The 18,569-nt window shown below is 37.8% G+C and overlaps 1 protein-coding gene across 5 annotated transcripts in view; it reads left to right on the top strand.

Annotated features, from left to right (window-relative positions):
- Positions 1-18,569, top strand: part of DIAPH2 (diaphanous related formin 2) — a 984,211-nt gene that overhangs the window by 163,299 nt on the left and 802,343 nt on the right. For all 5 annotated transcript variants that reach the window (XM_047843487.1, XM_047843489.1, XM_047843490.1 and 2 more), the window contains one exon: positions 11,339-11,478. In XM_047843487.1, coding sequence (XP_047699443.1) covers positions 11,339-11,478 — 140 coding nt within the window. The remainder of the gene's footprint in view (positions 1-11,338; positions 11,479-18,569) is intronic.

The following is an 18,569-nucleotide window of genomic DNA, read 5'->3' on the forward strand; positions in this document are numbered from 1 at the left end:
TTATAAAACTCAACACTCAAAAAAACAAATAACCCAGTTAAAAAAACCGTAGAAAGCATGAATATACATTTTTACAAAGAAGACTTACAGATGGCCAACAGACCCAGAAAAGATGCTCAGCATCACTGATCATCAGGGAAATGCAAATGAAAAGTATAATGTGATATCACCTCACACCTGTGAGAAGCACAAGAAACAACAGGTGTTGGCAAGGTTGTGGAGAAATGGGAACCCTCTTCCACTGTTGGTGGGAATGTAAACTGTTGCCTTCACTCTGGAAAAAAGTATGGAGTTTCCTCAAAAAGTTAAAGATAGAACTATCCTATGATGCAGCAATTGCACTACTTAGTATATTTATCCAAAGAATTCAAAAATATTGATTCAAATGTATATATGCACTCCTATGTTTACAGTAACATTATTTACAATAGCCAAATTATGGAAATAGCCCAAGTGTCCATCAGCTGACTAATGGATAAAGAAGATGTGGTGTATATATTTACAATGGAAAATTACTCCGCCATAAAAAAGAATGAAATCTTGCCTTTGCAGTGACATGGATAGAGCTAGAGAGTATTATGCTAAGTGAAATAAGCCAGTTAGTGAAGGACAGATATCATGTCATTTCATTCATGTGGCATTTAAGATACAAAACAAACAAGCAATAGAGAAAAAAATAAGAGAGAATGAGAGAGGCAAATCAAGCAACAGACTTTTAATTACAGGGAAGGGATGGCTACCAGAGGCAGGGAGATGGGTTACATAGGTAATGGGGATTAAGGAGTGCACTTGTTGGGATGAGCACAGAGTGTTTTATTGAAGTATGGAATTACCATGGTGTACACCTATAATAATATAACACTGTATACTTACTAATTGTAATTAAAATAAAAACTTATAAATAAAAAATATCAAGTAGTATATCCTATGCAAACCTAAAATGTTCTTTTTGGAATATTATTTATTTGGTTTTGATACTGGCATTTGATGTCAGAGTTAACAGAATGTAATTATTAAAGTGGCCCACAGTGTGTGTGTGTGTGTGTGTGTGTGTGTGTGTGTGTGTGTGTTTGTGTTTGTGGTATCTTAGAAAATATAAGCATAGTCACACTGACAAGTATCTCTATCTTAATGGTTTTCAAATTAAGGAATGGTTTCAATTTAGGGAAGCTTTTTGTTAGCCTAGCTTTGGAAAAGCATGATGTATGATAATTGCTAGCTTTGCATTATTTTTTAAAGATCAAACGGGCACAGTGGTAATTTTCATTAATCTCATACAGAGCACCTAATTAAAATTTCCATTATTATCTCTGCATTATCTAGTTGTTTCCTTTGTTCAGTATCAGAACAGTGTGTTAATAATAAGTCATTCTTGTATGACAGCCCTATTAAATATAGTGAGAATTAGTTTAATCTATTGCACTGTTTTGTTTTTAGGTGATTTCTTGAACATTATTTTGCACCATATTGGTTGTGTTGAAGATACCTTGGCATTTTTAATAGAGATTTCAGAATTAAATACTTGTAACTTCAATTTTTTATTCAAAAAGTGACATTCAGAAAATGACATATATTGGAAAACGAGTAACCTGAGCATCAGAATATCAGTGTTTTATTCTTGCAAACTCACGAATTTGTGAACTTGGACAGTCACCTTGATAATTTCTGTAATGAGGCTGTTAGAAGAGCTGATATTTAAGCATAGTCCCCTCCTTGATATGCTATTATGTTTTCATAATCTTCAAATATGAACTTACGTTAAGACCCTTGAAAGCTTCGTAAAAGGGATTTGTTTTATAAGGTTATTTTTTGTATTGCTCCATTAGATTGCTTCCACTCCTTATGACCGCCAAGTATCCTAAATTACATAATGAAACCTGATTCTAAGACTTGGAGGAATCGGGATTCCCAAGGTTTTGGGCTGTCTTACTTGTTCCATGAGGAATATCTCAGACATGACCATATAGAAGAAGGGAATAACCATTTCTGAGAAGTTTACTTTGTCTTTCAGACAGCACATATGGAATGTATGTTTTAAACACTTTATATGATTTGTCTTACTTAATCCTCATAATAAACATGAGGGGTCCGTGTTTATTACTCTATATTGTGGATGAGCAAACAGGTTTATAGAGATCGGTTGAATAGCCTGCTCAACAATTACCTAGAAGGTAAGTAAGAAGGCCACAATTCAAACTCTATGGCAGTTTGAGCTGTTTGTAGGATGCCATATATAGTCTCAACTTATGTATTCTGCACTTGCATTTCTGAATATATTGTAACATCTCAGAAGGGTAATATTGTGAAGCAAAACTAAACTAAGTTCTGAAGTTTCAGCATGCTGAAACTCATCAGACATTAACCCATTTGTTTATTCACCATTAATTAATTAATTAATTAATTCATTTAAGAAATATGTTCTGGGTACTTACTGTGTGCCAGACATTGTGTTAAAATCTGGAGACACAGTGGTGAATAAGGTAGGCAAGATTCTAGTAAAGTGCTAAACAATATAAACCTACATAGAGTTAATACTGTAAATGAGATTAAAAATGACATGATGATGAGAGTGGTGGGGAGAGGAATGTTGGGCTGAGACTTCGATGATGAGTTAGCAATATAGAGGTCAGGAGTATGAATCCTCCAGGCATAGAAAACAGCAAATACTAAGGTCATTTACAGTAATAAACTCATGTACAAGCTTCCAGGGAAAGATTAGTAGGGTCTTATTATCCATTAATTAAGACAATGAGTTTGAGGATCATATGAAAGTGGACTGTGACTGCTGACTTGTAACATTTCATGCTATAAATGTTAACTTGGATCTGCAGCCTTAAGAGTTGGGTAAATAAGTTATACAAATGTGGAAATGATTTCATGATGATGGTTTTACTTTGCCATCTATGTCATGATTCATTCGGTAGTAGAATTCTTAAATATCTGTATACACTAAAAAAAAGAAAAATCAAGTTAGTGTGCATTACACAAAATATTTGGGTTAAAATTATGAAATTGCATTGTTTGTTCTGTAATTGTTATGGACAGATTCAATAATACTACACTTCTGTTGAAGCTCACTAAATTGAGTCACTGTGTTAGATTCTTAGCATACATGGAGTTCAGTGTCTCAAAGAGTGATAGACACAAATAATGACCTCTGTCCCAATGTCTTGAGTATTATAGTAGTGATAGTGATGCAGCACTATAAGGGAATACGATTCCCCTATATAAGACTTTATCAGACTTCAAACATTTACTTCCTATTCAGTGGAATTTAAAAACAATTCAGACATTAAGAATGATCTACAATTTCTATATTCAGGAATGATTCTCAATAAAAGACAAATACCTAGGAAATCCATTTCTCATTATTAACACTAATTTTTTTGATGTTTATTTATTTTTGAGAGAAACAGACCATGAATGGGGGAGGAGCAAAGAGAGAGGGAGACAGAGAATCCAAAGCAGGCTCTAGGCTCTGAGCTGTCAGCACAGAGCCCGACACGGGGCTCAAACTCACAAGCCATGAGATCATGACCTGAACCGAAGTCAGATGCCCAACTGACTGAGCTACCCAGGTGCCATACACATTATTTTGTAAATTCTGTACCTTCTAATGATATGACTTCTACTAAATTGGAAAAAATAAATCTTTCCTTATTCTAGCTTAGATACTTACAGAAACTAAGTGTAATTAGTATGAACTTGGAAAATGGGACTCAAAGTAGAATTTTTGTTTTATTTTTACTTAAATCCAAGTTAGTTAATATGTAGGGTAATAATGATGTCAGGAATAGAATTTAGTGATTTATCACTTACATATAACACCCAGTGCTCATCCCAACAAGTGACCTCCTTAATGCCCATCACCCATTTAGCCCATCCCCCCACCTAACTCCCCTCTAGCAACCCTCAGTTTGTTCTTTGTATTTAAAAGACTCTTATGGAAAAGTAAGCTTGAAAGATGGTGGCCTAGGAGGACGCTGGGCTCACCGTGTCCTGCTGATCACTTAGATTCCACCCACATCTGCCTAAATAACTCAAAAAACTGCCAGAAGACTAGAAGAACGGACTCTCTGGAGCCAAGCGTAGACAAGAGGCCCATGGAAGAGGGTAGGAAGGGCTGAGAGGTGGTGCTCACTACGCAGGCTGGTGGGAGGGAGCCGGGGCAGTGGAAGGGCAGCCCGCCTGGCAAGGCGGAAACCCTGAGTCTCTCTGGCTTGCAAAAGTGGAGGGTCCGGACTCTGTGAGTTCTGAAAGCCAGTGGGACTTAACATCTGGAATGTTATAAGTCAACAGCTCTGCTCAGAGAGCAGGAGGGTGAGAGGACACTGGGAGGGAGAGTTGTTGAGCCCTGTAAGACAAAGCTCAGCTCGGGGGAACAAAGGCACTGGGAAATGCCATCTCCCTCTCTCATCCCCCAGCCGAAATCCCAAAGGGAACAAGTTCCCATCACTGAACTTGTTTGCACCATGCAAACACCCAGTGCTGTGCTTCTGTGGATCCATCCCTCTGACTGGTCTCCCTGCTTCCCTCCCGGTGCTGCAGGGCCCCTCCTGCAGGGGACCACCAACAGCAAAGCGAGCTAAGCCTGCCCCTCCTGCCCCTGTGCACCTTGTGGATCCACCCTGGCTAATACCCCAGATCCCATAGAAGCAGCACCACAAGCCTAGCAATGTGCAAGTAGCCCAGACAGGGGCCACACCACTCCACAGTGAGTCCTGCCACAGTGAGTCCGCCCCTGGGAGAGGGGAAGATAAGGTACACACCGCTCTGACTGTGGCCCCAGTGGTGGGCTGGGGGCAGACATCAGGACTGACTGCGGCCCCACCCACCAATGCAACTTACTCCAGGAAGCACAGGGGAAGTGCCCTGCAGTTCTGCGCCATGCCAGGGACTATCCAAAATGACGAAATGGAAAAATTCTCCTCCAAAGAAATTCCAGGAAGTAGCGACAGCAAATGAATTGATCAAAAATGATTTAAGCAATATGACAGAACAAGAATTTAGAATAATAGTAATAAAATTAATCACTGGGCTTGAAAAAAGTATAGAGGACAACAGAGAATCTATTGCTACAGAGATCAAGAGACTAAGAAATAGTCATGAGGAGCTAAAAAATGCTATAAATGAGGTGCAAAATAAAATGGGAGGTGACCACAGCTCGGATTGAAGAGGCAGAGGAAAGAATAGATGAATTAGAAGATAAAATTATGGAAAAAGAGGAAGCTGAGAAAAAGAGGGATAAAAAATCCAGGAGTATGAGGGGAGAATTAGAGAACTAAGTGATGCAGTCAAATGAACAATATCCATATCATAGGAATTCCTGAAATAGAAGAGAGAGAGAAAGGGGCTGAAGGTGTACTTGAACAAATCATAGTTGAGAACTTCCCTGATCTGGGGAAGGAAAAAGGCATTGAAATCTAAGAGTCACAGAGGACTCCCTTCAGCCGTAACTTGAATCAATCTTCTGCATGACATATCACAGTGGAACTGGCAAAATACAAGGATAAAGAGAAGATTCTGAAAGCAGCTAGGGATAAACACGCTCTACCATATAAAAGGAGACCTATAAGACTAGTGGCAGAACTATCTACTGAAACTTGGCAGGCCAGAAAGGAATGGCAGGAAATCTTCAATGTGACAAACAGAAAAAATATGCAGCTGGGAATCTGTTATCCAGCAAGTCTGTCATTCAGAATAGAAGGAGAGATAAAGGTCTTCCCAAACAAAAACTGAAGGAATTCATCACCCCTAAACCAGCCCTACAAGAGATCCTAAGGAGAATTCTGTGAGTGAAATGTTGCAAGGACCACAATGTACCAGAGACATCACTACAAGCATGACCTACAGACATCACCATGACTCTAAACCCATATCTTTCAAAATAACACTGAATGTAAAAGGACTAAATGCTCCAACCAAGGGACATAGGGTATCAGAATGGATTAAAAAACAAGACCATCTATTTTCTGTCTACAAGAAACTCATTTTAGACCTGAGGGCACCTTCAGATTGAAAGTGAGGGGATGTAGAACTAGCTATCATGCTACTGGAAGTCAAAAGACAGCTGGAGTAGCCATACTTGTATCAGACAAGCTAGACTTTAAATTAAAGTCTGTAACAAGAGATGAATAAGGGTGTTACATAATAATTACAGGGTCTATCCATCAGGAAGAGCTAAGAATTATAAATGTCTATGCACTGAATATGGGATCCCCCCAAAATATAAAACAATCACAAACATAAGCAACCTTATTGATAAGAATGTGGTCATTGCAGGGGACTTTAATACTCCACTTACAACAATGGATAGATCATCTAGACACAGGATCAATAAAGACACAAGGGCCCTGAATGATACATTGGATCAGATGGACTTGACAGATATATTTAGAACTCTGCATCCCAAAGCAAAAGAATATACTTTCTTCTCAAGTACACGTGGAACATACTCCCAGAAAGATCGCATACTGGGTCACAAAACAGCCCTCAATAAATACAAAAGAATTGAAATCATACCATGCATATTTGCAGACCACAATGCTATGAAACTTGAAAGCAACCACAGGAAAAAAGACTGGAAATGGTCCAAAAGCCTGGAGGTTAAAGAACACCATACTAAAGAATGAATGGGTCAACCAGGGAATTAGAGAAGAAATTAAAAAAATATATGAAAAGATATTAAAATGAAAATACAACAATCCAAACGCTTTGGGATGCAGCGAAGGCAGTCCTGAGAGGAAAATACATTGCAATCCAGGCCTATCTCAAGAAACAAGAAAAATCCCAAATACAAAATCTAACAGCACACCTAAAGGAAATAGAAGCAGAACAGTAAAGGCAGCCTACACCCAGCAGAAGAAGAGAAATAATAAAGATCACAGCAGAAATAAACAATATAGAATCTAAAAAAAGTCTAGAGCAGATCAATGAAACCAAGAGTTGGTTTTTTGAAAAAATAAACAAAATTGATATACCTCTAGCCAGGCTTCTCAAAAAGAAAAGGGAGAGGACTCAAACAGATAAAATCATGAATAAAAAAGGAATTATTACAACCAATCCCTCAGAGATACAAGCAATTATCAGCGAATACTATGAAACATTATATGCCAACAAACTGGACAACCTGGAAGAAATGGACAAATTCCTAAACACCCACACACTTCCAAAACTCAATCAGGAGGAAATAGAAAGCTTGAACAGACCCATAAGCAGCGAAGAAATTGAATCAGTCATCAAAAATCTCCCTACAAATAAGAGTCCAGGACCAGATGGCTTCCCAGGGGAATTCTATGAGACATTTAAATCAGAGATAATACCTATCCTTCTCAAGCTGTTCCAAAAAATGGGAAGGGAAGGAAAACTTCCAGACTCATTCTATTAAGCCAGCATTACTTTGCTTCCTAAACCAGACAGAGACCCAACAAATAAAGAGAACTACAGGGCAATATCCCTGATGAATATGGATACAAAACTTCTCAGTAAGATACTAGCCAATCGAATTCAACAGCATATAAAAAGAATCATTCACCATGACCAAGTGGGATTCATTCCTGGGTTTCAGGGCTGGTTCGACATTCACAAATCAATCAATGTCATACATCACATTAATAAAAGAAAAGTTAAGAAACATATAATCCTGGCAATCGATGCAGAAAAATCATTTGACAAAATTCAGCATCCTTTCTTAATAAAAACTCTCGAGAAAGGCGGGATGGAAGGAACATACTGAAACATCATCAAAACCATTTATCAAAAGCCCACAGCTAATATCATCCTGAATGGGGAAAAACTGAGAGCTTTCTCCCTGAAATCAGGAACACAACAGGGATGTCCACACTCACTGCTGTTGTTTAACATAGTGCTGAAAGTGCTAGCATCAGCAGTCAGACAACAAAAGGAAATCAAAGGCATCAAAATTGGCAAAGATGAAGTCAAGGTTTCACTTTTTGCAGATGACATGATACTATACCTGGAAAACCCGATAGACTCCATCAAAAGTCTGCTAGAACTGACACATGAATTCAGCAAAGTTGCAGGATACAAAATCAATGTGTAGAAATCAGTTGCATTCTTATACACTAATAATGAAGCAACAGAAAGACGAATAAATAAACTGATCCCATTCACAATTGCACCAAGAAGCGTAAAATACCTAGGAATAAACCCAATCAAAGATGTAAAAGATGTGTATGATGAAAACTATAGAAAGCTTATGATGGAAATTGAAGAAGATATAAAGAAATGGAAAGACATTCCGTGCTCATGGATTGGAAGAATAAATATTGTCAAAATGTCAATACTACCCAAAGCTATCTACACATTCAATGCAATCCCAATCAAAATTGCACCAGCATTCTTCTCAAAACTAGAACAAGCAATCCTAAAATTTGTATGGAACCATAAAAGGCCCCAAATAGCCAAAGTAATTTAAAGAAGACCAAAGCAGGAGGTATCACAATCCCAGACTTTAGCCTGTACTCCAAAGCTGTCATCATCAAGACAGCATGGTATTGGCACAAGAACAGACACATAGACCAATGGAATAGAATAGAAACTCCAGAATTAGACCCACAAAAATATGGCCAACTTATCTTTGACAAAGCAGGAAAGAACATCCAATGGAAAAAAGAGAGTCTCTTTAACAAATGGTGCTGGGAGAACTGGACAGCAACATGCAGAAGGTTGAAACTAGACCACTTTCTCACACCATTCACAAAAATAAACTCAAAATGGATAAAGTACCTCAATGTGAGACAGTAAACCATCCAAACCCTAGAGGAGAAAGCAGGAAAAAAAACCTCTGTGACCTGAGCCATAGCAATATCTTACTTGACACATCCCCAAAGGCAAGGGAATTAAAAGCACAAATGAACTATTGGGACCTCATGAAGATAAAAAGCTTATGCACTGCAAAGGAAACAATCAACAAAACTAATAGGCAACCAACGGAATGGGAAAAGATATTTTCAAATGACATATCGGACAAAGGGCTAATATCCAAAATCTGTAAAGAGCTCACCAAACTCCACACCCGAAAAGCAAATAATCCAGTGAAGAAATGGGCAGAAAACATGAATAGACCCTTCTCCAAAGAAGACATCCATATGGCCAACAAGCACATGAAAAGATGCTCAACATCGCTCCTCATCAGGGAAATACAAATCAAAGCCACATTCAGATACCACCTCATGCCAGTCAGAGTAGCTAAAATGAACAAATCAGGAGACTATAGATGCTGGCGAGGATGTGGAGAAACGGGAACCCTCTTGCACTGGTGGTGGGAATGCAAACTGGTGCAGCCACTCTGGAAAACAGTGTGGAGGTTCCTCAAAAAATTAAAAATAGATCTATCCTATGAGCCAGCAATAGTAGTGCTAGGAATTTACCTAATGGATAGAGGAGTGCTGATGCTTAGGGACACTTGTACCCCAATGTTTATAGCAGCACTTTGAACAATAGCCAAATTATGGAAAGAGCCTGAATGTCCATCAACTGATGAATGGAGAAAGAATTTGTGGTCTATATACACAATGGAATACTACATGGCATTGAGAAAGAATGAAATATGGCCTTTTGTAGCAGCGTGGATGGAACTGGAGAGTGTTATGCTAAGTGAAATAAGTCATACAGAGAAAGAAAGATACCATATGTTTTCACTCTTATGTGGCTCCTGAGAAACTTACCTGAAGACCATGAGGGAGCGGAAGGAAAAAAAAAAGGTTAGAGGGAGGGAGCCAAAACATAAGAGACTCTTAAAAACTGAGAACAAACTGAGGTTTGGTGGGTGGTGGGAGGGAGGGGAGGGTGGGTGATGGGTATTGCAGAGGACACCTGTTGGGTTGAGCACTGGGTGTTGTAGGGAAACCAATTTGACAATAAATTTCATATTAAAAAAATAAATAAAAGACTCTTATGTTTCGTTTCCCTCTGTTTTTATGTTATTTTTGCTTCCCTTCCCCTATGTTAATCTGTTTCGTTTCTTAAATTACACATGAGTGAAATCATATATTTGTCTTTGTATGATTTATTTTGCTTGGCATCATAATATACTGTAGTTCCATCCACTTTGTTGCAAATGGCACAATTTCATTCTTTTTGATCACCAAGTAATATTCCAGTATATATGTATGTGTGTGTGTGTGTGTGTGTGTGTGTGTGTGTGTATGTATACACACACACACACAGATGCATACACACACATACACACACACCACATCTTCTTTATTCGTCTGTTGATGGACATTTGGGCTCTTCACAATTTGGACATTGTTGATAGTGCTGTTATAAACATTAGGGTGTATGTGCCCTTTCGAATGAGTATTTTTTTTATCCTTTGTATAAATTCCTAGTAGTGCAATTGTTGGGGTATAAAGGAGTTCTATTTTTAAGTTTTTGTGGAACCTCCATACTGTTTTCCAATGTGGCTGCTCCAGTTTGCATTCTCATTGGCAGTGCAAACTAGAATTTTAATTCATGGGATACACTTGTAATATAGGATTGGGTTACTTATGATTATGTATGTCTAGAATTTGAAACTGTGAGTTATTAGTACATGAATGTGTTGATGAGGTTTTACTCTCAGTGTTTTCCCCAAACTGCTTACAAAGTTATAGCAAGATGATGAAGCTAAGGAGCAGCGATGGGGTAATGAGTTCTAGCAATAACCCCATACATATCGGAAAGTAAGGTAAAAACTAGTTATTATAAGATAAATGCATTTAATGACTTTTAAGATTAATGTACAACATGGGAGTAACATAGGAAGAAACAGTTTGGGATTAGTGAATACTTTAGACTAATTTGAATAACATGCTAAATGGAAACTGTATTGTTTTACATTTTAGTAACTTTTCATGGTTTTTCAGAGGTAGGCTAATTCTTTGATATATTTGAATAGATTTGGGTGATACATAATGTTTTGTGTTAACTTGTATTCACTATATTTTGTGGAATAGAATATAAACATTTTAACTAAGAAAATTAATAAGATAATTTCTAAAAGTTTATCCTGTGGGTTTAGGAGGACCAGCTAACGTTAATGCTAGTGTCTAGATTGCAAATTTAAGCATCTTTCAGTGACAGTTTATCTCAAATCCATATCATGTTCAGACCATGAGTATCGCAGTGTAATTTTTTTTAATGGGGATGAGGAGATTGTTAAGATATACATAACATTATATTACCATGTCAGTTCTATAACCAAGAATTTTTAAGTTAATTGCACTCTGCACACATTTTTCTATAGTAAAATATTTACATCTTCTGTGTATTTTATTTTAAAAGTTTTTTTGAAAACCTGTTGTCTGTCTAAAATGGTATTTTTTTTTAATAGGGAGGGCTGAAAAACAGCAAACATGAATGCACCCTGTCTTCACAAGAATATGTTCATGAATTACGATCTGGTATTTCAGATGAGAAACTTCTTAACTGCCTTGAATCTCTGAGGGTTTCTTTAACCAGCAATCCCGTCAGGTAGGTGATTCTTACTGCTTTGGTATGATTTATACAATTTGTACTGCACATAATTGTCAGGAATACAATCAGTTATATCATTTTAACTTCATGGTTTTTTGACCAACACTCTCATTTAGCTAATAAAACAGCCATGTTTGAGTATAAGGTTGTAAATATTTAAAAAATATAGTTAATCTGATTTCTAATATTGTGCAACTTTAAGCATACAAATATTATTTTGTATGTTTAAATTTTTTAATTTTTATTTTTGAGAGAGAGACAGAGACACAGTATGAGCCGGGCGGGGGGGTGGGGGCAGAGAGAACCACAAGATCATGACCTGAAGTCAGATGCTTAACTGACTGAGCCACCCATGCACCCACAAATATTACTTGGATGTTTAATTTCTCTTTGATTATAAAAAACATGGGTCAAGCAGTTAAGTATCCAGTTACTCCGTAATTTGTATGCACAGATTAACAATTTTTATATGTTTATTTGTAAAACAAATTAAGTATATTGGCTCTGATAGTATTCATTTTTAACCTGAGAAATAAATATAATTTTATATTCTACAAGTTTTGGGTTACTATTCACATATTTTTGCGATTTGGGATAGCAAAAATTAAATTATTTTAACCAATAAAAGAAATGAATGATAGTATTAATAAACTCAAAGCTCTACACAGGCTATTTTCTAACTACAAAGGATTTTTAAGAAAGAAGTTCCTTCCCAATGGTGGAATCCAATAACTGATATTCTTTATTAATCATAAAAAATATTTAGTTGTAACAAACATAAAATGTTTTATGAGGAAAAATAGATTTTTGGTGTAATATGAAAATATTCTTGGATATACTCCTGTAAATTGCTACAATCTTAAGTTCAGAAATTACCACATAAAAGTGTACAGAAATGGCATTTTGATTTTATTTATGTTTTTCCTAATATATAATGGGGCCCACATTTTGTATTTCTCTGACCCACCAATAGAATCTTGAAAATAATTTAGAGGTCATTTGAATTAATGTAGAAATTGAAATATAGTATTTATTGTTACCTATAGTGCATTTGTCAGAATAACTGGAAAATTTTAATTCTACAATAAAAAAACTTAAGAAGTCAGTGGTAAGATGTGACTTACTTTTGAATATGATAATCATTCAAAGGTGACTGTCTTGCCATTTCTTCTAGAATGCTTCTGGTTTTAATGACTTGAACAAGGATATGAGTTCCTTGAGAACAGTAACCATTTTTGTGCACCCTCTCCATGTAAACCTATAGCTCTTTATCATAGTGCACTTATGTGCTCTGGAAATTTCTGTTGAACAGTTGATTATATGAGTGAATAAATGAATATTTAAGTAGTGACTATAGAAGAAGTTGTGGGATTTAGGAATGAAGGGAAGGGGTACCTAGTAAAAATGCATTTTTATAAAGATGGCAAGAAAGGCTTGAAATTATATGTGAAGCTTTTAAAATACAGTGTAGCAATTACCAGAGAACACCAAAGAATTGCGGGGATCACCTGAGAAGCTGGTATGTCCTGATTGGCTGAAGGCAGCTGCATTCTGGTAGCTGATTGGTTCCACAGGGGCGTGAGGCTGCTTGTGTTGTCGCACTCCCAAGCTTTCTGTGGTAGCTCACGGTAGAAGTCAGAGGACGCCTGAGGAACTCACCAAATAGAGCCAAAGCCTACCTCCTAATCAGCCTGAACTGTCCTTAAGATGAGGAAAAATGGGATTCAGAGCTATGGCAGCACCTTTGCAGTGGGTGGAACCATTGGAAGCAATGACCGACCATCTCAGGATGGTGCAGCTCCCCCAAGGTCCAGGGTCCGAACCCAGAATATTATACTTTGTTGTGTAAACCAGCTGCTCACCTGTGCTCTAGTTGACAATGGCGTCAAGATCAGGGAAATTGAAGTTTCCCAGGTCTCTATCATGGGGATAATCAGATCGGCAGAGAGCGCTTCAAACTACATAATTTACAGAATTGACAATATGACCACCGCGCCTATTGAGGTCTATCAGTGGCTCAGAAGAAATGAAGGAAAGAAGGGGATAGCCCTTCCAGTGGGAGTATATGTCAAAGTGATCGGCATCTTCAAGTATTTTAAGGATGCAAAAGGCGTTGAGGTATTGAACATCCGCGTCCTGGAGGACATGAACGAGTTCACCACACATATTGTGGAAACGGTGAATGCACATATGATGCTGGATAAAGCTCGCCAAACAGCCTCTAGGCCCAGTGCTCCTGTTGTTCCATCAAAAACGGATGATGTCCAGGTGTATGCCAAATACCACCACAAGGAAGTTCTGCGTTTGATTCATTAATGCCGTCAACAGGAAGGCAATAATGTAAAGGAGCTCCAGACCCAGCTTCCCAGCATGAGCGACAGGGCCATCAAGCAAGCAATTGAATATCTGACCATCCAGGGCTACATCTACACCACTGTGGATGAGGAGCATTTTAAATCTGCCAATTGAAGTGGTGAAAAGATGTTCCATTTTTCGAAGACCCTTGCCACCAGCTGGGAGTGAGTTTAACCTGTTGACTTGTAGGAAGTAGATTTTTTTCACCAGAAGATCTCAACTGTCATCCTTTAGAACCTCAATGCTTTTCCAACTGCTTTGAGCTTTTCCATTTTTCTAACTGTATTTGAAGCTCCGGAAGAGATGGTGATGGATATATTGACTGGACTTTTTGTAGTATTTTCCAGCAAGCAAATTAAAACAGTCCTGGATGGATTAATTGGGGGCAGAAAAGGTATGGAAAAAATTTGAAAATTTTTAGTTGTGTGGGAGCTTTTCCTGACATATCCACATATTAGGAAAATAGAGATGCAGTCAGGGAGCCAGCTAAGAGACAAAAACAAACATTATATTATTTTTACATTAGACTTATTTTCTGTGTTTGGATTTAGCTTATATTATCTCTTGCTAAATATAGTTATTGATTAGTGCTAAAGAGAGCAATTTATGAATTCAAATGCACAGTTCAATGTTTATTGAGTGATTTGCTCTTATTACCATAGATTTATGTTTAAAAAATAAGATTATACTGTGTTTATTTATTTATTTTTTCTGAAATTTATTGACAAATTGGTTTCCATACAACACCCAGTGCTCATCCCAAAAGGTACCCTCCTCAATACCCATCACCCACCCTCTCCTCCCTCCCACCCCCCATCAACCCTCAGTTTGTTCTCAGTTTTTAACAGTCTCTTATGCTTTGGCTCTCTCCCATTCTAACCTCTTTTTTTTTTTCCTTCCCCTCCCCCATGGGTTCCTGTTAAGTTTCTCAGGATCCACATAAGAGTGAAACCATATGGTATCTGTCTTTCTCTGTATGGCTTATTTCACTTAGCATCACACTCTCCAGTTCCATCCACGTTGCTACAAAAGGCCATATTTCATTTTTTCTCATTGCCACGTAATATTCCATTGTGTATATAAACCACAATTTCTTTATCCATTCATCAGTTGATGGACATTTAGGCTCTTTCCATAATTTGGCTATTGTTGAGAGTGCTGCTATGAACATTGGGGTACAAGTGGCCCTATGCATCAGTGCTCCTGTATCCCTTGGATAAATTCCTAGCAGTGCTATTGCTGGGTCATAGGGTAGGTCTATTTTTAATTTTCTGAGGAACCTCCACACTGCTTTCCAGAGCGGCTGCACCAATTTGCATTCCCACCAACAGTGCAAGAGGGTTCCCGTTTCTCCACATCCTCTCCAGCATCTAGAGTCTCCTGATTTGTTCATTTTGGCCACTCTGACTGGCGTGAGGTGATACCTGAGTGTGGTTTTGATTTGTATTTCCCTGATAAGGAGCGACGCTGAACATCTTTTCATGTGCCTGTTGGCCATCCGGATGTCTTCTTTAGAGAAGTGTCTATTCATGTTTTCTGCCCATTCCTTCACTGGGTTATTTGTTTTTCGGGTGTGGAGTTTGGTGAGCTCTTTATAGATTTTGGATACTAGCCCTTTGTCCGATATGTCATTTGCGAATATCTTTTCCCATTCCGTTGGTTGCCTTTTAGTTTTGTTGGTTGTTTCCTTTGCTGTGCAGAAGCTTTTTATCTTCATAAGGTCCCAGTAATTCACTTTTGCTTTTAATTCCCTTGCCTTTGGGGATGTGTCGAGTAAGAGATTGTTACAGCTGAGGTCAGAGAGGTCTTTTCCTGCTTTCTCCTCTAAGGTTTTGATGGTTTCCTGTCTCACATTTAGGTCCTTTATCCATTTTGAGTTTATTTTTGTGAATGGTGTGAGAAAGTGGTCTAGTTTCAACCTTCTGCATGCTGCTGTCCAGTTCTCCCAGCACCATTTGTTAAAGAGGCTGTCTTTTTCCATTGGATGTTCTTTCCTGCTTTGTCAAAGATGAGTTGGCCATACGTTTGTGGGTCTAGTTCTGGGGTTTCTATTCTATTCCATTGGTCTATGTGTCTGTTTTTGTGCCAATACCATGCTGTCTTGATGATGACAGCTTTGTAGTAGAGGCTAAAGTCTGGGATTGTGATGCCTCCTGCTTTGGTCTTCTTCTTCAAAATTCCTTTGGCTATTCGGGGCCTTTTGTGGTTCCATATGAATTTAGGATTGCTTGCTCTAGTTTCGAGAAGAATGCTGGTGCAATTTTGATTGGGATTGCATTGACTGTGTAGATAGCTTTGGGTAGTATTGACATTTTGACAATATTTATTTTTCCAATCCATGAGCAGGGAATGTCTTTCCATTTCTTTAAATCTTCTTCAATTTCCTTCATAAGCTTTCTATAGTTTTCAGCATACAGATCCTTTACATCTTTGGTTAGATTTATTCCTAGGTATTTTATGCTTCTTGGTGCAATTGTGAATGGGATCAGTTTCTTTATTTGTCTTTCTGTTGCTTCATTGTTAGTGTATAAGAATGCAACTGATTTCTGTACATTGATTTTGTATCCTGCAACTTTGCTGAATTCATGTATCAGTTCTAGCAGACTTTTGGTGGAGTCTATCGGATTTTCCATGTATAATATCATGTCATCTGCAAAAAGCAAAAGCTTGACTTCATCTTTGCCATTTTTGATGCCTTTGATTTCCTTTTGTTGTCTGATTGCTGATGCTAGAACTTCCAGCACTATGTTAAACAGCAGCGGTGAGGTTGGCATCCATGTCGTGTTCCTGATCTCAGGGAAAAAGCTTTCAGTTTTTCCCCGTTGAGGATGATGTTAGCTGTGGGCTTTTCATAAATGGCTTTTATGATCTTTAAGTATGTTCCTTCTATCCCGACTTTCTCAAGGGTTTTTATTAAGAAAGGGTGCTGGATTTTGTCGAAGGCCTTTTCTGCATCGATTGACAGGATCATATGGTTCTTCTCTCTTTTTTTGTTAATGTGATGTATCACGTTGATTGATTTGTGAATGTTGAACCAGCCCTGCATCCCAGGAATGAATCCCACTTGATCATGGTGAATAATTCTTTTTATATGCCGTTGAATTCGATTTGCTAGTATCTTATTGAGAATTTTTGCATCCATATTCATCAGGGATATTGGCCTGTAGTTCTCTTTTTTTACTGGGTCTCTGTCTGGTTTAGGAATCAAAGTAATACTGGCTTCATAGAATGAGTCCGGAAGTTTTCCTTCCCTTTCTATTTCTTGGAAGAGCTTGAGAAGGATAGGTATTATCTCTGCTTTAAACGTCTGGTAGAACTCCCCTGGGAAGCCATCTGGTCCTGGACTCTTATTTGTTGGGAGATTTTTGATAACCGATTCAATTTCTTCGCTGGTTATGGGTCTGTTCAAGCTTTCTATTTCCTCCTGATTGAGTTTTGGAAGAGTGTGGGTGTTCAGGAATTTGTCCATTTCTTCCAGGTTGTCCAATTTGTTGGCATATAATTTTTCATAGTATTCCCTGATAATTGTTTGTATCTCTGAGGGATTGGTTGTAATAATTCCATTTTCATTCATGATTTTATCTATTTGGGTCATCTCCCTTTTCTTTTTGAGAAGCCTGGCTAGAGGTTTGTCAATTTTGTTTATTTTTTCAAAAAACCAACTCTTGGTTTCGTTGATCTGCTCTACAGTTTTTTTAGTTTCTATATTGTTTATTTCTGCTCTGATCTTTATTATTTCTCTTCTTCTGCTGGGCTTAGGCTGCCTTTGCTGTTCTGCTTCTAGTTCCTTTAGGTGTGCTGTTAGATTTTGTATTTGGGATTTTTCTTGTTTCTTGAGGTAGGCCTGGATTGCAATGTATTTTCCTCTCAGGACTGCCTTTGCTGCGTCCCAAAGCGTTTGGATTGTTGTATTTTCATTTTCGTTTGTTTCCATATATTTTTTAATTTCTTCTCTAATTGCCTGGTTGACCCACTCATTCGTTAGTAGGGTGTTCTTTAACCTCCATGCTTTTGGAGGTTTTCCAGACTTTTTTCTGTGGTTGATTTCAAGCTTCATAGCATTGTGGTCTGAAAGTAAGCATGGTATAATTTCAATTCTTGTACACTTATGAAGGGCTGTTTTGTGACCCAGTATATGATCTATCTTGGAGAATGTTCCATGTGCACTCGAGAAGAAAGTATATTCTGTTGCTTTGGGATGCAGAGTTCTAAATATATCTGTCAAGTCCATCTGATCCAATGTATCATTCAAGGCCCTTGTTTCTTTATTGACCGTGTGTCTAGATGATCTATCCATTTCTGTAAGTGGTGTATTAAAGTCCCCTGCAATTACCACATTCTTATCAATAAGGTTGCTTATGTTTATGAGTAATTGTTTTATATATTTGGGGGCTCCAGTATTCGGTGCATAGACATTTATAATTGTTAGCTCTTCCTGATGGATAGACCCTGTAACTATTATATAATGTCCTTCTTCATCTCTTGTTACAGCCTTTAATTTAAAGTCTAGTTTGTCTGATATAAGTATGGCTACTCCAGCTTTCTTTTGGCTTCCAGTCGCATGATAAATAGTTCTCCATCCCCTCACTCTCAATCTAAAGGTGTCCTCAGGTCTAAAATGAGTCTCTTGTAGACAGCAAATAGATGGGTCTTGTTTTTTTATCCATTCTGATACCCTATGCCTTTTGGTTGGCGCATTTAATCCATTTACATTCAGTGTTATTATAGAAAGA

The sequence above is a fragment of the Prionailurus viverrinus genome, chromosome X, assembly GCF_022837055.1.
Source record: "Prionailurus viverrinus isolate Anna chromosome X, UM_Priviv_1.0, whole genome shotgun sequence".
Taxonomy (NCBI): Eukaryota; Metazoa; Chordata; class Mammalia; order Carnivora; family Felidae; genus Prionailurus; species Prionailurus viverrinus.